The sequence below is a fragment of the Neophocaena asiaeorientalis genome, unplaced genomic scaffold (genome assembly GCF_003031525.2).
Source record: "Neophocaena asiaeorientalis asiaeorientalis breed wild unplaced genomic scaffold, Neophocaena_asiaeorientalis_V1.1 scaffold216, whole genome shotgun sequence".
NCBI lineage: Eukaryota > Metazoa > Chordata > Mammalia > Artiodactyla > Phocoenidae > Neophocaena > Neophocaena asiaeorientalis.
The window spans coordinates 396,511-415,938 of record NW_020175825.1 but is presented as its reverse complement, the minus strand read 5'-3'; the positions used below and the strand labels follow the sequence as shown (position 1 = coordinate 415,938).

Genomic DNA, 19,428 nt, shown 5'->3' with positions numbered 1-19,428 from the left:
TTCCTGGACCAGGACTCGAACCTGTGTCTCCTGCACTGGCAGGCGGATTCTTAACCACTGCACCACCAGGGAAGTCCTCCCCCTTTTTTTGAAAGGAAATTACTATGTGCAATCCCCACTTGAGGGGTGGGGAGTTAGGTTTCACATAAAATTATTTGGAATTCTTCTACATGGGAGATTTGTCTATTTTCCACCATTTATTTATTCAATAATTTATATTAGGATAGACTCATGGACATTTATTTTATACTTTTATATGTCCCCATTGTTGAATTTTTTTATTTTTAATTTTGTTATTAAAACCACTGCCCCACCAGGGAAGCCCACTAACTCCTTTTTTAAAACTTCAGATATAAATCGGTGTGAGTTCTCTAGGGCTGCCACTACAAAGTACCACAATCTCGTTTTAAACAGCAGAAACTTATTCTCTCATAGTTCTGAAAGCTAAAACCCCAAATCAAGGTGTTGACAGGTCACGTTCCCTCCAAAGCCTCTAGGGGAGGATCTTGCTCCCCCAGCTTCTGGTAGGCCAAGGCCTTTCTGGGCTGTGGCAGCATAATTTCAGTCTCTGCCACCATCTTCACATGTCTGTCTTCCCTCTGTGTCTGTGTGTCTCCTTGTCTTCCAATGGCATTCTCCTCTTCTTACAAGGACACTAGTCAAATTGAATTAAGGTCCCACCCTACTCCAATATGACTTCACTGTAACTATTTACATTTGTAATGACCCTATTTTCAAATAAGGTCACATTCTGAGGTACTAGGGATTAAGACATCTATTTGGGAGACATAATTCAACCCATAACAAATTCACATACCACAGAATTCATCCTTTTAAAGTGTTCTTTTCTGTGATTTTTACTATATTCACATGGTTATGCAACCAACACCACTATCTAATTCCAGAACCTTTTCCACATTCCAAAAAGAAACCCCATACCCATTAGCAGTCACCTTCCCCTCCAATCTTCCTCAGCTCCTGACAACTAGTAATTTACTTTGTTTATATGGATTTGCCTATTCATAAATATTTCATATCAATGGACATTTCATAAAATGGAACCATATAACAAGAGGCATTTTATGTCTAGCTTATTTCACTTAGCATACGGTCTTTAAGGTTCATCCACATTGTATCATGTATCAGTACTTCATTCCTTTTATGGCTGAATAATATTCCATTGAATGGATATACCAATTTTGTTTATATATTCATGAGTTGATGAACACTTGGGTTGTTCCCACTTTTTGGCTATTATCAATAATTCTGCTGTGAATATTCATATACAAGTTTTTGCATGACTGTTTTTAATTCTTTCATACCTAGGAGTGGAATTGCTGGATCATATTGTTAATTATGTTTAATTTTTTGAGAAACTGTCAAACTGTTTCCAAAGCAACTGCACTAAATTCTCAGCAGCAGTATAAGAAAGTTCTAATTTCTACACGTCCTCCCCAACACTTGTTATTGTCTTTTTGATCACAGCCATCCTAGTGATCAAGTGAGGTGGTATCTCATTGTGGTTTTGCATTTTCCTCATGAATGAGGATACTGAGCATCTTTTCATGTGTGTATTAGCCATTTGTACGTCTTCTTTGGAGAAATGTCTGTTTTAACTCTGCCCATTTTAAAACTGAGTTGTCTTTTCATTGTTGAGTTTTGAGAGTTCTTTACATATGCTGGATATTCTCTCTCTCTCTCTCTCTCTATATATATATATTTAGCTATGATTTGCAAATTTTTTTCTCCCATTCTGTGGGTTGTCTTTTCACTTTCTTATAATGTTGTTGTTTTAATATTTATTTATTTATTTTGGCTGCATCAGGTTTTAGTTGCAGCATGCAGGATCTTCACTGCAGCATGCAGACTTCTTAGTTGTGGCATGCATGCGGGATCTAGTTCCCTGACCAGGGATCGAACCCAGGCCCCCTGCATTGGGAACGCAGAGTCTTACCCACTGGACCATCAGGGAAGTCCTGTCTTTTCACTTTCTTGATGGTGTCCTTTGAAGCACAAAAGTTCTTAATTTTGATGAAGTCCAATTTATCTTTGGACTTCAAAGATAAAGCCACTTGTGCTTTAGGTGTCATATGTAAGATAAATGGTTTAGGCATATGTTTGCCCAGAGACAGACAGTAGGTGATTTCTGGAAGTTCCAGTACTATGTTAAGCATATAAATCAAACAACAAAAGGAACATTTTCATATTGTAGGAAATTCTACAAAAATTTTTATATAAAATTGAGAACTCAGAATGGTCACATTATTACTGAAAAGAGAAAGCATTTGCAATGAAAACTATAGCAAATGGCAGAGTCACAATACAGCTGACTGGGGAATAGGAAGTACATGTTCTAACCATTTCTCATCTGATATTGACTCAAAAGAGTGTGTTGACTGCTGCAACAAAAGCATTTCCATAATTTAGCAAATCTGTTTTTACGAAGCTTTTGTGTTTAAACGAAGGCCTAGATGATGTGTTTCTAGTACCTGACACTACTAGGGAGGAAAAGGTAGGAGAAAACAAGTCACCCTGGCAATTCAGGGAGCAGTGAGCACTCTTCCAGCATTTGATTGCAAACTACAAGGCCCAAAGCTTTGTTAAGATTAGAAACAAGTAACTAACAGAGAAATGTTGGGACTTATAGGCTCGTTGTTCACCAGAGAGCATCAGTTTTGGTTGCATATGAATGTTTTGGTTTTTTTTTTCTCAGGACACTTGTACTAGCCCAATAACAACACTAACAGAACTGCTTTTGCTGTGTCACTGGCACACTTTAAATTGCTTTAAAAAATATCTCACTTGTTTTGTTCTTTCTTGGAATGTTTTATGTTATAAAGCAGTCCACTACTGCTGATAGGTGTGTGTATATGCATATACGTGTGTGTGTGTGTGTATATATATATATATAGTGTATGTGTCTAAAGTATTTTGCATCTAGATTTTTTCAGAGAAAAGTATTAAATTTTGATCCCATTAAGCAAAACATTGTCAACATTAGTTTTTCATTGGTAGCAATGACCTCTTAAATTTTCTTAATAGAATCCTTTAAAAAAATAAGTATTTTCTGAAATATTTTGTCAGAGAACGATATGTGGATATGTGCTAAGAATGCCTATTAAGTAATTAGAATTTTCTCCAAGTAGTCAGTGGAATCATTTTATAATGTCCTAAGTAGAACAGCCAGGAGTCCTGAGCAAACAGAAAGGCAATTAAAGGAAGCTAGCTCCTTTGAATTTACAGAACCTAGGATTCTATTTGTGGTCTGTACTGGATACATTCCAGCTCTACATCACAACACAAAATTTCCCATTTCCTCAAAGCTAAAAGCCGAGGCATCAGCTAAGTAGATTGATAAACAGGAAAGTCAAGATAGGCACAGTTCATTAAACTGTCAGCCAGCAGTTGAATAACCATATTTCTGATAAATTGAGGTCTTGCAAGGGTTAACAAGTTATTTGTAAAGAGGAAAGTACATTCAATTGATGGAGAAAATGCAATATATGTAATTACCTTGATTCTACAATTATGTTAACAGGACTCTGAAAGATACATATAGGCAGACTACTGAAGCTTTAAGACTGTTAGCATAATATAATCATTAAACGGCCAGAAATGATTCAACATTTTAACTATAGTTTTTGGGTAGTATAGACTTTATTTCATATATTGTTAGTTTTGTATTAACATTATCATAGTTTATTAGCTTGAGGGTTGAAATTTCTTCCCTCAAAATGTAAACTAATATTGTAATAAAAAGACAAAGCGAATTCTTCTCTTCAAAATTAACGTTACAAAAGACTCTTAGGTTATACATTTATTCCGTCAAGTATGTATTATTCTCTCAGCCTGTACCATATGATATTCCTTCCAGGAAGTCCATCTCAGAAGCGTCAGTTTTCTTCCCTGGGTTCCCATAGCACTATCCTTGTATCTCTTTTATAGCACTTATTTGTATCTTTTAAAGTGCCTTAATGTTCCTTTTAGGTGGGCAGTGAAGTTTGATTTATAGAAGTAGAAATTTTGCTTCGGATGCTCTATTTATAGAAATCTGGTCTTTCTGATGTTACTTTATAAGTCTTTCCATGATAAGCTTTTAAATAGTGGGTTAAATGAGACTCAACTAGTAGTTTGGGCTGTATTTCTTCCCTCAGAAAAACATAAAGCTCAAGCAAACATTATGTATACCACTTTGTTTCATCCAAGTTGCTCATCAACACATTAAATTTGTAAAGAATTACCAAGTTAAAGTGCAACTGCTTTATAACAACTGGAGACTTGTTAAAATAAAACAGATGTAAAGAACTTTTGAGGTGTTTTTCAGTCTTAACTATTCACCTTTAAACAAATCAGAACTTATATCAACAACTAATCATTATTCCCATTGAAATTGTAGATGTCACAAATTTTTCCCACTTTTTCCTGTTGTATTAGCCAGAAAACTTTTGGTGGCAATTTGGAGAAATATTAAATGAAAGTATCTTCAACTAGGAGTGAAGAAAGCTCTGGAAGGAATATGGAACAGTGAAAGAAGAGAAAAGCTTTACCTTGATAGAATCAGGACCACCAACGGACCTTTTCTGTCTCTAGCTTGGAACCTGGGATCAGAAAGGTGGGTTCAAGTCTCAGCCGTTAAGCCTTAATTTCTGTATCAGTAAGGGTATCTTTACTAATTCAATATTGTATTAAACAAGATGATACATTAAAAAAAGCCTACAGAATTGTGCCCAACTCAAAGTTCCTAATTCCATGACACTGGACATATTTTTTCACAACTATTGATATTCATATAGCACCTTTAAATCCAGACAATTCGGGATACCAGGTCACTAAATGAGGAGCAGAAATCTTAATGTTTAATAACAAACTAAATGAAATAAAAAACAATACAAAAGAAACAAAAAAATAAAAAAACTATATCCTGAGAATATCCCAGTCCAGCATTTGCCTTGGCAAAGGAATAAATTTCTCAGCTCAAATTCATCCTACACCAGTACAGTTCAACAGTTTTTTAAGTGTCTAGTTGATGCCACACAGGCAGTTACAGAAGACAAAATTTCTCCCTTTAAGACACAGTCTAAAAGGGAGTATTAAAATGCAATGTGATGTTCAGTGCATAGAATAATATATAAAGTACTGCAGGAACACAGATGAAGAAGCAGTTACATTTGCTTGGTTTGAGAGGAGGGTAAGAAGCGTTAAGGAGTTATCAAGGGGAAGTGACATTTAAACCAGGCCTAAAAGGACTGGGAGTCAGCCAGATAGAACAAGGGAGAGAAGGGCATTCAGGTGAAGGAAACAATAATGAGTATACAGTCAAATTCATAGAGATAATTAGAAAGACAAAGAATGCAAACCATTGCAAAGAATGTTCCAAAGAAAGGGCTCCCCTCAGAAAACAGGCTAAGTTTCAGAGAAAATATTATTTGCTCCACAGAAATGATTTTCTGCACTCTGTGAGACTAACCAGTCATCTTTTGTGAGTAAAATAATTTCAAATACAAGAATGATAAAGAAAATTAGCTTTATTTATGTAAATTAGAAAAACTGATTGTAGTGTTAGAATTTGTCAAATGCTTTCATCCTGAACGATTTACAAGTGTATTTATATACAAACATAATAAAATAGAGTACCATCACATTGCTTTCTCTTGACTCCAAGTGTCTCTCCATTCTGAACATGCCCCTCTCACTTCGGGTTTTAATTTTTAACAGGGAAATGCTTTGTTCTGACACAGTGCTTGATTCACACAGTATAACACTGAAGTGGAAGGAGAGTCAATGACCATCAATAATTAAAAATTATCCTTCAACCAATATGACTTTATCATTAGATTTTTTCTATATTAAAATATGTTTCATGTTAAAAAAAACATACTTGTATTCACTGAGGATCTAAATTTGTTGTACTAAATTTGACATTTATATGAACCCATAGTTAATTTAAATATAGATATGAATCTATATTAAACTCATTGGTATGAATGTTTGCCATAAATGAAAATGATGAAAATTATTAGGAACAGAGGTAAAAGAAAATCCATGTGAGAAATTGAAGTGGAAATGCCCTATTCTATTTAAAATGACTAAAATTTCAATTATCTGAACTCAATACAAATAAAACCAATAGATGGTAAAAAGCCATGATATTATAGACACCAAATCTTAAGTCACACTGTAGGGCATTAAATAATTTGTACTATTACATATTTTAGATAATTCTAAACCAAGTTTCCTAAATAGCTTGCCAATCATTTACGTTGTTTGAGAAATCCAAGAAAGTCTAATACAATTATTGAATAAGGCCGAATTTTAAACTGGCAATCGAGATACAACATAAATGCAGATAATTTATATTAGAGTCAGATTTATATATGTCATAGTACTATGTGTGTATGCACTATTAGAAGAAATAAATTTTGCTTTTAAAGCAGTGGTTGGTTTTCTAAGTTTAGTTCTTTAGCACTTTATTGAAATTCCTGGCAAGAATTCTGACAGAGCTCTGTGATTTTATTATATGAAAGAAGGAAAAAAAGAAACCCACAAAAAATGTTAAGTTTGCTGTGACTTTTCAAAGCAATTTAAGTTAAAACAAACAGCCTCCAAGTGCACTTGTATCTAAAATGCCACTTTTGCCCCCAAAGTGAAAGAAATGATCAAGTATTGTGTTAAGGTGCTTACTATTCAAAAAAAAAATCAGAGGAAGTTGGTCTTTAATTGGATGCTTGAATTCTTTCCAGAGTTCTTAGTATGTTTAGATGTTGGTATCTTGAGTTTGACACTCTCTTGATTGCCCTTTATAGCAGCTTCAAGGCGGGCTTTCAAGGCTGGAGAGGAAGCCATTACACTTTTAAAAACTGATGAATACTGAGGCCCAATCTGCATGAGATTTTGCAAAGCAAAGTCATGTAGATTTCTCATTATGGAAGTTGCTGATCCCAGAGCATTCTCATCCAAAAGGAAGGAAATGAGGATGGGCAGAAGACAGGCCACCAGCTGAGAGCCTGGAAAGTAAACAAATGATGTAAGCCTCAGGTTCAGGGATGTAAATGTTTCTTATACACTTGATCTGGACATATTTCCCCCACTTGAAGGGAAGCAGTTCTTCCAATCTCTTCTCCCAAATTAATACAAAACAGTATCAATACTGTTGATTGATTAACATCAACACCTGCCTTTCTACGAGTGTGAAAATATAATGCTAAGTGACTAATGGGATGTTTTACATTTTAAATAACATTAAATTTCTGATTTTGGACAGATTCTGATTTAGTATGCATTTAGTGCTAGCACTTACGATGCTGTTCCTCAGCAATGGCTACCAGTGCTTCCAAGACCTTTATGCCTTCTTGAAAGATCTGAAGCTCAGTAGTGTCTTCAGGTTTTCTTTTGTCTATTTCCTGCAGTTTTTCCACGATAGAGGATACTAAAGAATAAATGTACGGGTAGGAAACAGCTGGATTCGGATACTGAAAAATGGAAAGTAGGAGCTGATAGGTCTTGATTTGTACCTAATCAGAAAAAAGACAAAAATAGTGTAAACTGTAAATATTAATTTACATTTATATTAAAATGTAAGTTTTAATGTAAATTTTTAAAGTAAATTAAAAAATGTAAATGAAAAAAATTTAAAGCCTCCCCTCCCACACTTAAATTTATTTTATTTCTAATTTATCTTTAATTTTGGAAGTCCAAGCACTAACAGTTATTCGAACTTGCATGCTAACAGTGGTTGTGACAGCTTGGAGTGGGAATAAAGTGGTTAATTTTTCTTCTTTTGACTAGTTCCCATTTTCCCCCTCATTTGTCTCTCTATAATGTAAAAAATCAAACAAACACACAAACTTGAAAAATATTTTGGAAAATGTTTTAGATGAAAATCACATATATTTGATGCTATGAAGGTTTTAAGGAACCATGTCTGGACCATATTAATTATGTGTCATCACATACTGGAGGCACCACTTTGAGACTGCTACGTAAAGCTCCTGTTAGGCTAGAGGAAACAAACAGGACAGGAGAACAAAAGGAGATGACTATACAGCAAATATATAAACCATCCTTTATTCATTTGAATGATTATTTTTTTTCTGAGAGAAAATCTGGTTACTAAATTTTAGGAGTCTATTTGTGATCATGTGCTACAAACTTATTTTGTACCACATAACAGCATAGGAAATTAATTTAGCAAATAAAAGGGCCAGAAAGGAATGGGATTAATTTGTATATGCTGCTTTTGAAATAGGTCCCATTATTTTACAGTCATATACTGAAGGCACATGCTAGAGTCTTCCTTTCCTTTTTTTTTTGAAAGGAAATCCACTGAAGTTCTAGGGATATATCAATTTTAAGATGCCCCTATTTCAAATTTAGGTTTGTTTTTTTTTTTTAATTTTTTAAAAAACATTTTCTTTATCTTTCTCCAACTAACTACATTCCATCCTCAGGGCCAAAACACAAGACCATTATTATTTGACTTTGTCAACCCAAGAACATGAATTAAATCCAAACCTAAAAATAAATTTCAGTCTGGTACTTTCTGTTGGAATCAACAAAATCATAAGGAAAAGTTTTGCAAAAGCCTAAACATGTTCCTATTACAAACATCTATCTTCTAAACACACTTACCATAGGATCTTTTATCTCAAGAGTAGCCTTAAATTTCTCAATACAGCGCTTCTGAAGGCATGGGATCGTAGTTACTTCTGGACTGGTAGACAAAGTAAATACTGTGATAGCAGTAAGCAGACTGACTTCATCAAGTTCTTGGTGTGTTCCAGCTACTAAAAAGAAATAATCTATGAGAAACAGATCCCAACACTGTCATATTTACTCTTATATACAGCTGTGAAGCTGTCTCTAGTTTGGTAGTAATTTCTTTTGTGTACCTAAGGATTACAGACAGTAATACGGACTGACTGACTGACTAAGAATCCTGGCAAATGCTGTAGCTTTAAAATAAGCATTTTAAGTAATTCTAGAGTCAAGAATTACCAAAGAAATTACAGTCTTCATAAGTGAAGACATCAGTAAATACTTATATACATTTACTAGGAATATGCATTAACTAGTTACGTGACCTTGGATATTTAACCCCATCTTCAGTTTTCTCATCTGTAAAATGAAAGTAACAGTACTTAAATTTATAAGGTTATGAGGATTAAATGAGTTAATCCTCGCAAAGCATTCAGAATAGCATGTTGCACATAATGCTCAATATAAATTAGCTGTTATATTATTATTTTTATTGTGGAGAAATACAGAAATGCTTGGACAGTTGTTTTTTCTTTGTTAAGTTTAAAGTATTCATATTTTGATAATACACGTGTCAAGCGAAAATAACTTAGCACTTTGTTTGCTACATATACCATTTCTTAACAGTACAGAAAAATTTGAAAATATCTGTGTGTGCCACAATCATTTAAAGGAATTTTCTACTGGATGTAATTTACTTCATTTCCCAAAGTCATACTCTCATTAAATAATTTTAATGAACCTCTTGTGGAAAAATCAATGTTACTTGAAAAGGAAAAGGTGTGGCAAATTCAACTCATTAAATTGTGTAAGAATGGATTACTACTTATGAAAAAAATTACATATATATGTAGAAGGTTTGGTAACATTCACTCATCAAATACTTAAGAAACATTTTCTATGTGCCAGCACTCTTTTTGGCACTGAGAATACAATTTACAGAGAAGATACAGAATATACCAAGAAGTAAATAAAGGATTTCAGCTAGTCACAAGGTCTATGAATATAAAAAATGTATTAAGAGATAATAGAAAGCAACCCAGGAGTTGCTACATTGGGCAGTCAGAGAAAGGTTTAGGAAATTAGTGTTTGAGCTGACACCTGAGACACAGCAGCAATGAAAGCAAAATACTATGGATGGGTAGGATTTATATTATAAAAATAATTTGAATAATTTTAAGGTAAAATAGGTGCATGGTTAACATTTAAATTATGACAGTATTATTATAAGCACTTCATAGTTAATCCTCATTAGCATCGTGAGGTAGGTACACTTATTTCCCCCATTTTATGGATGAGAAACTGAGGAACGGAAATTCAGTCATTTGCCCAAATCACACAGTTAGTAAGGCATTCAGTTTGATTCCAGAAAGCATACTGTTAACCATGATGCCATAGTGCTTCACATACAGCCAAGTTATTCTTAGTCATTTATAGCAACTTGAAACTACAATAGCTAGTCTGTTTAGTAAAAATGTCTTTTTATTCTCCGTAAGATAAAGTTCTCCTGGGTTCCTCTTCCCATTTCTTCTAAAATTCTCTTATTCTCCCAGCCCTGCCCAAATTCCATTATACCCATTCTCTTTTACCTACAATAGATGCAAGGTTCGCTTAGCATTAAGCCCCATGGAGAGGCCTATGTGGTAAGGAAATGAGGCCTCCTGCTAACTAACAGCCAGTGAGAGACTGAGGCCTCTTACCAACAGCCATGAGCGAGTCCCCTTGGAAATGGGGTCTTGAGCTGTGACCCTGGTCAACATCTTAACAGTAACCTCAAGAGAGACCCCAAGACAGAACCACCCAGCTATGCTGCTCCCCAATTCCTGACCCTCAAAAACTGTCAGGTAACAAATGTTTGTTGTTTGAAGTTACTAAGTTTGGGAGCAATTTGTTATGTAGCAAATGTTTTCCCTATCAGCTCCTTCCTTAATTCTTCTCAGTAGCTAGTCCAAATCCTCAGTGTCCTAACCTCATTCTCTGACAGACAACAGAAAACCATCTGTGTGTGTGTGTGTGTGTGTGTGTGTGTGTGTGTGTGTGTGTGTGATGAAAGAGGCAAGCTCATCATAATTCAACCTAACAACTTACGCCTATTACTTTCCATCCTTACCTCCTTTCCTCCCTCACACTGGCAGACTCATCCTTCTAAATGTGCTGTGAATTTTCCTTTCTGCCTAGAAAAGGGATGCTGCTTCCCTCCCTAATAGTTCCAACTCCAACCCAGTTTCCACCTTTTTTTCCCCATAAGCATGAACTCATATTAGAGCCTCATCTAAAAAATAAAATAAAATAAAATTCCTTGACCCTGTATCTTCCTTCAGCTTTCTCGTCTCCCTGTCGAGAGGAGCCTGTACTTGATCCTTCCCCTCCCTTACTCCTCTCTTGTACCTCAACACTGTGAGCGTGATCTCCACAGCGTATTTTACACTGCTGACCACTCTCAAGTCATTAAAACTCTCTTTTCTTTGGCTTCTGTTTCTGCATTATATTTGGAATCTCCTCCCATCTTGTTGCATAAACCCAAGTTAGGTGATTTCAACCATCCCACTGACCACTCCCAAACGCATGCAGTCTAAAACCATCTCTAGCCAGACTTTCTTGAAGCCCAGACTGCTTCATATTTCATTCCACTTGATTATCCTGTAGACATTTCAAAAAAAACTCACTATCTTCCCCTGAAAACCCTCACTTTGGTATTTCTGTTAAGGGCACCATGAACACCCAACTCACCTTACCCCTTTCAACTCCTAAACCAAACTATCAGTAAATTCTGTTAATACTTGCTAAACATTTTAGTTTTCATTATTTCATTCCTTGTTATCCTTACTGCTACTACCTTGTCTCCAACAGTCTTGCTTTTTTCTCTATACTGCTGCCAGAGTGAGTCTTTAGAAATGCAAATCCCATCACTTTACTCCAGTTTTAAGAACACATGCCTATTGAAGGCAGCCCAAATTACCAATCATGCCAAACCTTCCATTATCTGGCCCCACTTACCATCCAACTTCCATCTCTACTAATCACCGTTCACCACCCTCTTACTCTTTCCCCTCAAACCCACATTCTCTCGTTGCTCTACTTGCCGTCCCCAAATGTACCATGCTATTTAGGTCTGCTGGTCGTAGATCAAAATGTTGCACGAGAATCCTTTTCTATGATGTCCATGTGGAGAATGGAGAATGCCTTCTAATCCTTTAAGAAACTGACCGTTTTGAGAAGACTCTTGTGGTAGCTACAGAGGTGTAGCACTGAGCTCCCCTTCGTGAAGGCAGGTGCTGCCCAGCTGTGAGGCATGAGGTCAGCTGTTAGCTCCTCAGTGTTGGCCTCAGCCCCCGAGTTTGCTTGACTGAGATCACAGTCTTCAGGGGGCAGCCACATCTGAGGGAGTGTAGACACTGTTGTCCTATGGGAGGCACTGACAGGCAATATTCAGAGCCGCCCAGCAAGCATGCTGAGCTTTGCTGGATGCTGGTACTGCAGCTTGGCTTCTTTAGCCCAAGACTGCTTTCCCCATTCCCTTCACAGGCGTTGTTCCTTAATAAGCCTCTTGCTCCCCAAACTCCATCTCAGCATGAGCTTCCAGAGAACCCTACTGTGACACTCTGCCTGATTCACTCAAACAGAGCTGGCTACTCTAACTTTTGCCAGTTGGTCTTCTTTTTTAAGTTTTTTTTTGATGTGGACCAATTTTAAAGTCTTTATTGAATTTGTTACAATATTGCTTCTGTATTATGTTTTGGTTTTTTGGCCACGAGTCATGTGGGATCTTAGCTTCCCGACTAGGGATCCAACCCATACCCCCTGCATTGGAAAGCGAAGTCTTAACCACTGGACCACCAGGGAAGTCCCTATCCCCTTTTTTTAATACTAGAAAGGCAGTGATAAATAAGACATTACTGTTGCCTTCAAGGAGCTCCTATGGTATTAATCATACCTTATGGCACTAGCCTCCCCTAGACTCCCAACTTTGGGCACAAAGTACGTGGTCAATAAATGCTGAATTCAACTGAAACCTTTTTACCATACAAAACAGAATATGGTGAATTGTGATACTGATAAACAGAACAAAGAAGGCAGGGATAGGGACTTCCCTGGTGGTCCAGTGGTTAAGCATCCACCTCCCATGCAGGGGATGTGGGTTCGATCCCTGGTCAGGGAACTAAGATCCCACATGCCGCGGGGCAACTAAGCCTGTGCGCTGTAGAGCCCGTGAGCCACGACTAGACAGCCCTGCACGCTGCAACTACTGAGTCCATGTGCTCTGGAGCCTGTGCACCACAATTAGAGGGAAACCCACACGCCGCAACAAAAGATCCCATGTGCCACAACTAAGACCTGATGCAGCCAAATATTTTTTTTAAAAAAGGAGATAATTTATAATATGTCTAAACACTTTTTACAATTACCATGACATAATGTTGAAAATAAGACCTAATCAACAATAACAAAGGGAAAAACGAAGTTTAATGGATATTGAACATAATACTAGCTATCATTTATAGATATATGCCAGGTAAAAAGCGAGATGCTTTTCTCATGTTATGTTATTGCTCTAACAGTCTCCTGCAACACAATCTCCTTATTTTGTTAATGAGAAAACTAAGGCTCAGAGAAGTTGGATAACTTGTCTAGTCACTTAGCTAGTAGGTCCCGGAGGGACAGATCAGTCCTGTATTATATTTATAATGTATACCTTATGCAGTTTTCAGTACATTGTGCATATTAAAAAAGTTCTGTCAGCTAGACATGGATGATACTGTATTTTAAAATTAACATACTGTTACATTTGAAGGTCTCTCACTGTCAACATACAGGCTGCCAGTCATTTAACTGCATTAACGTTAAAGATACTAAAATGAGGGGGCTTCCCTGGTGGCACAGTGGTTGAGAGTCCACCTGCCGATGCAGGGGACACGGGTTCGTGCCCCGGTCTCGGAAGATCCCACATGCTGCGGGGCAGCTGGACCCATGAGCCATGGCCTCTGGGCCTGCGCGTCCGGAGCCTGTGCTCCGCAACGGGAGAGGCCACAACAGTGAGAGGCCCGTGTAGCGCAAAAAAAAAAAAAAGATACTAAAATGAGACCATAGATATTTTCTGTCTACGATACATATCCTCTAAACAAGTATGTAGTGAACTGTGGTCTCCTTTAGGTGAGACTGCCAAACACGATCAAGTAAATAGCTTATTCTCAAAAAACTGTCCCTCTTGCTTTTTAAAACAAACTGAACAACTGCTTCCAAAGAGCCTAAATTACCTGGATCCCAGCAGTCAAGAACTGTTGTTAAAGCACTACGGAGAAGGTCAGTCCAAGCAGTATGGCTCTTTTCTGCTCGGGCCATGGGAGAAGATAATATTCCTTTCAGAGCCTGCAGGGAAGCTGCAACGGTTGAAGATAGCTGGCCCCCAGGTAACTTCACAGCAGTTTCTCTGAGGACTCCAATTGTGAGGTACAGTATAGTAGGGAGGATTGAGATGCTTCCTGTAATGTTTTTAAAAAACACTATTTCAGTCTATATACAGTTCCTCAAAGGAAATCACCAAATGAGTTAGATAATGTCAAAGATTTCTAGCTTTTGAGATTATTCTCCATTAGGGATTATAACTGTTAAGATAATTTAAATAACTTTAAGATTTTAAAGGGTGGATTAAATTTTGGTTATAATTGGAGATGTTATTTAAAGTATATCACAGTACCATTATCCATTGCTGTGTTATTTTGTTTTATTTGGTAGTTGACAAACATTGAATTTATTTTTACTTTTTAGTGTGGTAAAATATATGGAACAAAAAATTTACCATTTTAATCATTTTTAATAGTTCAGTGGCATTAAGTACATTCACAATGTGGTATAACCACTATCACTATCCATTTGGATTTTATATTAAACCCTTTTGAAGCAATTTGTAGTGAATCACTCAGTACAAAATATTAAAGTTTCCATGGCCACTAACTAGTTAAAAAGTCACTTTGTTTAAAGTGAAAGAGAAGAGACTAAAGCTAAAATAGTCAATCAATTTTCCCAGAGGCTATCAATAAAACTCATATCATATATTTTTGCCCCCAGTCCTCTGCTAGTCACTTTTTCTGCTACTATTGGTATAAGACAGTGTGTGAGAACAAGGAATACAGGTTTAAAAGTCAAACTGAAGCTTAAAGTCATGTTAAAAATAGGACAGAATGTATGTAAGTTGGTCAAGACACATTTAAGCAGAAATATGCTTACCAATTAAGAAGTATCTATTAAATACTGAGTCCCTATTATGTACTAGAGGATACAAAATTTCACTGGAAACAAGACATATGTCTGTATATATATTTATCTTCTCTTTCTATAATAATCAATTACATATACCTCTATATGACACATAAAAACTACATATCTACATATGGAAGCTACACACACACACACAAAACAAACAAACAAAAAAAAGAAAAAGAAAAACAAAACAAAACTCAATATGAGCCAGAGTTTTTAGGGAAGCCTTCACAGATGAGGTAGGGCTGGAGCTGAACTTGAAAGGAAGGCAAAATTTTACGAAGGAGAGAAGGGGTGGGGTCATTTCGAATCAAGTAACACCATCGACAATAGTACAGAACAGGGATATGCATGAAGCCTCCTGGGTTTAAGGTTCACAGAAGGAATCAGGAGGCAGTTGTACTCTGCAGAGCCTTAAACACTATATTAAAAGCATGGACTTGATTCAAAACAGAACTGGATATGATGAGAAGCTTCTGTTGTCACTGAGGCAGGGAAAGTCCATTAGATACTGTATACCAAAAAATGCCCAAGAGCTAGTAATTGCCATCGATGGGTTTACAATATTCTCAACCATGGAAGAGACTATCTATGTAGAGGACATGCTGTCTCTGTATTTACTTTCACCCTTTTAGTAAAACAGATTACTAGAATGTAATGTTAACCTCAGAGGATTAAAGACCATATGCAAAGCTTTGGGGGTCAGCATTTGTGTAATGAGGAAAAGATAAGCAACCATTACCTCCATTATCTATCAAAACCATTTCTCTCCTTCCAGGTCAAGTAAAGCAAATCAAACACCACAACATACCTTCAGGAGAGCACACTGCAGGAAGTTCAGAGAGGATAACTAATGCAGCGGAAACCAACCTACTTCCATCTTCTGACAGCATCTGTGGCTTTGTAGCTTTTACTCCTGGGCTACCTGTCAATTTAGGATTTAGCTCTGGGAGCTGTCTAACTAGAATGCATACACACAATTCCAGTGTTGCAAAGACCAAAGATTTCCCAGGCACAAGTCCTCCTGTGTCCTTGCCCTCTCCAAATTCTGGCAAGGTTTCTTTTTCAGCAGCCCCATCATCAACTAAAAGACAGAAAGAACAATGTTGAATAAATGCTTCAGGTTTGTTTTGCTTCTGGTAGATGGCAGTTTAGTTCATTTCTGTTGTAGGTAACACATTTAAATGGGTGAAGTCTTGGGTCTTAAAGAATGAAAGAGAAAGTTATGGAGGTAAAAGTAGTTGTCTTCATGTGGACTTCTTATTGCAATGGATCAAAAGAAATCCTCGGTGACCTTCTCGGCCTTAAAATATTGTCTGGTTAACTCCTTGCTGTTAAGGTGTGAACCTGATAGCTAGAGCTCCAGCACTGACCTTACCACCTTAATATTGGTAGTGGCTGGGCAGAAAGATAGGAACTGAGGTCCCTGATGTCTTTAAGAAGCTGCCATCTCAGCCCAGGACTGCCAACTTCTGGACTTCTTTTAGATGAGAGAATAAGTCCTCATGTTTTAAATCTACTGTTATATTGGATTTTCTGTTATAGGTAGTCAAATGTAATCTTAAGTGATAAACTCACCAATGCCAAATTTGACTTGTAAATGAACAATTTAATCACTTTGCAAAACTTAAGTTATTAAAGAATTGTCAGTAGTTCTTTCCATGTACATTGGTAAACACTTAAAAGTAAGTACTCAATCAGTATAAAGAATTTTTTTTCCTTCCAGGGCTGTTAAAATTCTAATTTTCCCAAGGAATAGTAGTTTAGTTACTGACAACATCCAAGCTAACATGTAGAGGCGCATGAGAGGATTTGAAGCCATACCTAGAGATTTGTACTATACACAACAGATTCTCAGAACGACATAGACACATAAGCAGTACTTTAAAAAATAATGATGCCGTGTGATTAATTTGGCATTATAGGAACATTCACCTTCTGCACTTCGTCTTTTCTCCTTCACATGTTCTTGAGCTGCACAGATAATCTGCCTTACCACTTCAAGAGAAGCCAGCTGAATGGAAGGTGATTCTCGGGTCAAAATTACTCGATGTAGTACATTCAACAACTCGATACCCAAGTCCTACCACAGAAAACAGGTGAGACTATATGGAAAATTACATACTTAAAAAAAAAATACCAATGTTAAATGCCATGACAAAATTCAGAGAAAGAAACAATGGTCCATAAAAAATAAAGGTGTTAGGGCAATAAAGTTATGTAACACTTGCTCCACTTTAAACCAACTCCAGGTTGGTTTTTGTCCAATCTTGTGGGAGATGGCACTATGACAAAAGATCATTTTCACACAGGTCCTAAAGTGGGAAAACAAACGAGATTTCTAAAACAAGATGAAAAATGTGGCTAAAAGTATATAAGGACTGCCATGTAGATTCCTAGATTTATATTAAGGTTTTCTAGTACTAATAAAGAATGATGGCGAAGTATGACATTAAAAGTGGTAAGTTATTAAGCACAGAATGAATATCTCTCTAAAGAATAAAATACACTGGACAAATACTATTTCATTTTCCCCTTTTCTTTTCTATTGGTTACTCTGGTGGCTTTCTTTAATCTTTGAAAATAATAGTAAAACTGTCATTATGATATTTTTTTTTTAAAGATGTTGGGGGTAGGAGTTTATTAATTAATTAATTTTTGCTGTGTTGGGTCTTCGTTTCTGTGCGAGGGCTTTCTCTAGTTGTGGCAAGCGGGGCCACTCTTCATCACGGTGCGCGGGCCTCTCACTATCGCGGCCTCTCCCATTGCAGAGCACAGGCTCCAGACGCGCAGGCTCAGTAGTCGTGGCTCACGGGCCCAGTCGCTCCGTGGCATGTGGGATCCTCCCAGACCAGGGCTCGAACCCGCGTCCCCTGCATTAGCAGGAAGACATCCAACCACTGCGCCACGAGGGAAGCCCCTATGATACTTGTTTTAACATACAGAATAAACAAGCAAAAAAAGTTTAAAATTTATTCAAGTACAATCCAAGTCAGGCAGGAGCCTGATTAATACTTTAAACCTAGTAAACGATGGTAGTAATAAGTTAAATAACTGTCTGTATAGAAAAGAAATCATACCATCCCACTTTTCTTAACATCCAAGAGTCAATTTAATATACAATTCAATATACTGGTAGTACCTGATGCTAAGGGTGCCTGCCCAATACAGAGCTGCTCTTGGAAAAGCAGTTAAAGGAAGTGCCATTCTTTGTACAGTGATCTTTTTTTTTTTTAACATCTCTATTGGAGTATAATTGCTTTACAATGGTGTGTTAGTTTCTGCTGTATCACAAAGTGAATCAGTTGTGTACAGTGATCTTTTAACCATGGTCACAGCTGGGTCTGATATTAGTGTCTGACTCCACCTAGAGACTAGCCAGTCGTCTCTTAAAAAGACTTGGATAGAGAACTCAGCCAAGAGGAATACTACGTAAATGACAATAACTATGTGAACCAAAAAGAAACTCTCTCAGGGAAATGGGGTATAAGATACAGGTATATACGAAGAGCAGGGTGCACTGAAGCGGAAAGAGACAAAGACAGTATGATACAGAACCTTCCCATCACTGCAAAAAGTTCACATGAAGAGCTGCTACACGGAGTGGTTGGCTGGTGGCAGCAGAAATAAGTGCGACAGAAGCAGAGACAGAAAGTGGCAGAAAGAGGCATGACTGCTCCTGGGTCAGCACAGTTGCTGATGCCATTTCAGTTCTGAGGCCTAGCTGTGCAGTTTTTTAGTTTCCTTTTTACTTCTCCGTGTTTACTCCCTATTCACTGTAGTAACCTGGACATGTTTCTGTTCCTGTTCCTTGACATGTACAGAAGCCAAACAAAAAACAAGAAATCACCTGATCACTGCCAATTTTAGATCTGGGCCAAGGAACATCTAGAAGGGCCTGTAACGCATGTAAACAAGCAGTAATGCTTTCCATGGTTGCATCTGAACGTAAGGAACACAGAAATTCCACACTGATTCCTGTAGAAAGCAGAAAAAGAGAACGAGGCTTCTTTGAGATTCTTAGTTTATGAAGTTAAATAATTTTGTATTTTGATAAGATATACAAATGAACTTAGCAAAAAGGTAATGCAAATAAACCACAATGAATTTAAGACTAAACAATTAAGTGATAAGGCAATCTCTTAATAGTTTGTTTTTATCAACATGTCACAAATAATAATCTCAATTAGGCTTGCACACTACTGCAAAAATTACAATAAAATTGCACCAGAGAATTTAACATGTAGAGTTTCATAACTTTATTTTGACTAAAACTTACTGAGTGATTACCATGTATCAGGCGTTGCACTTTAAGTATATCATTTCACTCTCACACTATCTGAGAAAGTAGGTACTATTATTACCACTCCTTTTTTTTTTTTTTTTTTTTTTTTAAGGGGAGAGGGGACTTCTCCT

The 19,428-nt window shown here is 36.8% G+C and overlaps 2 protein-coding genes and 1 long non-coding RNA gene across 5 annotated transcripts in view; 2 read left to right on the top strand and 1 right to left on the bottom strand.

Moving 5' to 3' along the window:
• Nucleotides 1–14,066, top strand: part of LOC112391317 (translation initiation factor IF-2-like) — a 58,128-nt gene extending 44,062 nt beyond the window's left edge. Inside the window, exon 5 of the mRNA XM_024732643.1 lies at nucleotides 13,998–14,066. The gene's annotated coding sequence lies outside the window, so the exon portion shown is untranslated. The remainder of the gene's footprint in view (nucleotides 1–13,997) is intronic.
• Nucleotides 5,508–19,428, bottom strand: part of HEATR5A (HEAT repeat containing 5A) — a 112,588-nt gene continuing 98,667 nt past the window's right edge. For 2 of the 3 annotated variants that reach the window (XM_024732647.1, XM_024732649.1), the window contains 7 exons: nucleotides 18,863–18,990; nucleotides 16,948–17,095; nucleotides 15,824–16,096; nucleotides 14,010–14,234; nucleotides 8,629–8,783; nucleotides 7,298–7,511; nucleotides 5,508–7,004 (listed from right to left, as the gene is read on the bottom strand). In XM_024732647.1, coding sequence (XP_024588415.1) covers nucleotides 6,697–7,004; nucleotides 7,298–7,511; nucleotides 8,629–8,783; nucleotides 14,010–14,234; nucleotides 15,824–16,096; nucleotides 16,948–17,095; nucleotides 18,863–18,990 — 1,451 coding nt within the window. In that variant the 3' untranslated portion in view covers nucleotides 5,508–6,696. The remainder of the gene's footprint in view (nucleotides 7,005–7,297; nucleotides 7,512–8,628; nucleotides 8,784–14,009; nucleotides 14,235–15,823; nucleotides 16,097–16,947; nucleotides 17,096–18,862; nucleotides 18,991–19,428) is intronic. The other variant, XM_024732648.1, reaches the window with a different exon arrangement.
• LOC112391327 (uncharacterized) overlaps nucleotides 16,037–19,428 on the top strand; it is a 13,148-nt gene continuing 9,756 nt past the window's right edge. Inside the window, exons 1-2 of the long non-coding RNA XR_003001469.1 lie at nucleotides 16,037–16,135; nucleotides 16,938–17,111. This is a non-coding gene — a long non-coding RNA (uncharacterized LOC112391327). The remainder of the gene's footprint in view (nucleotides 16,136–16,937; nucleotides 17,112–19,428) is intronic.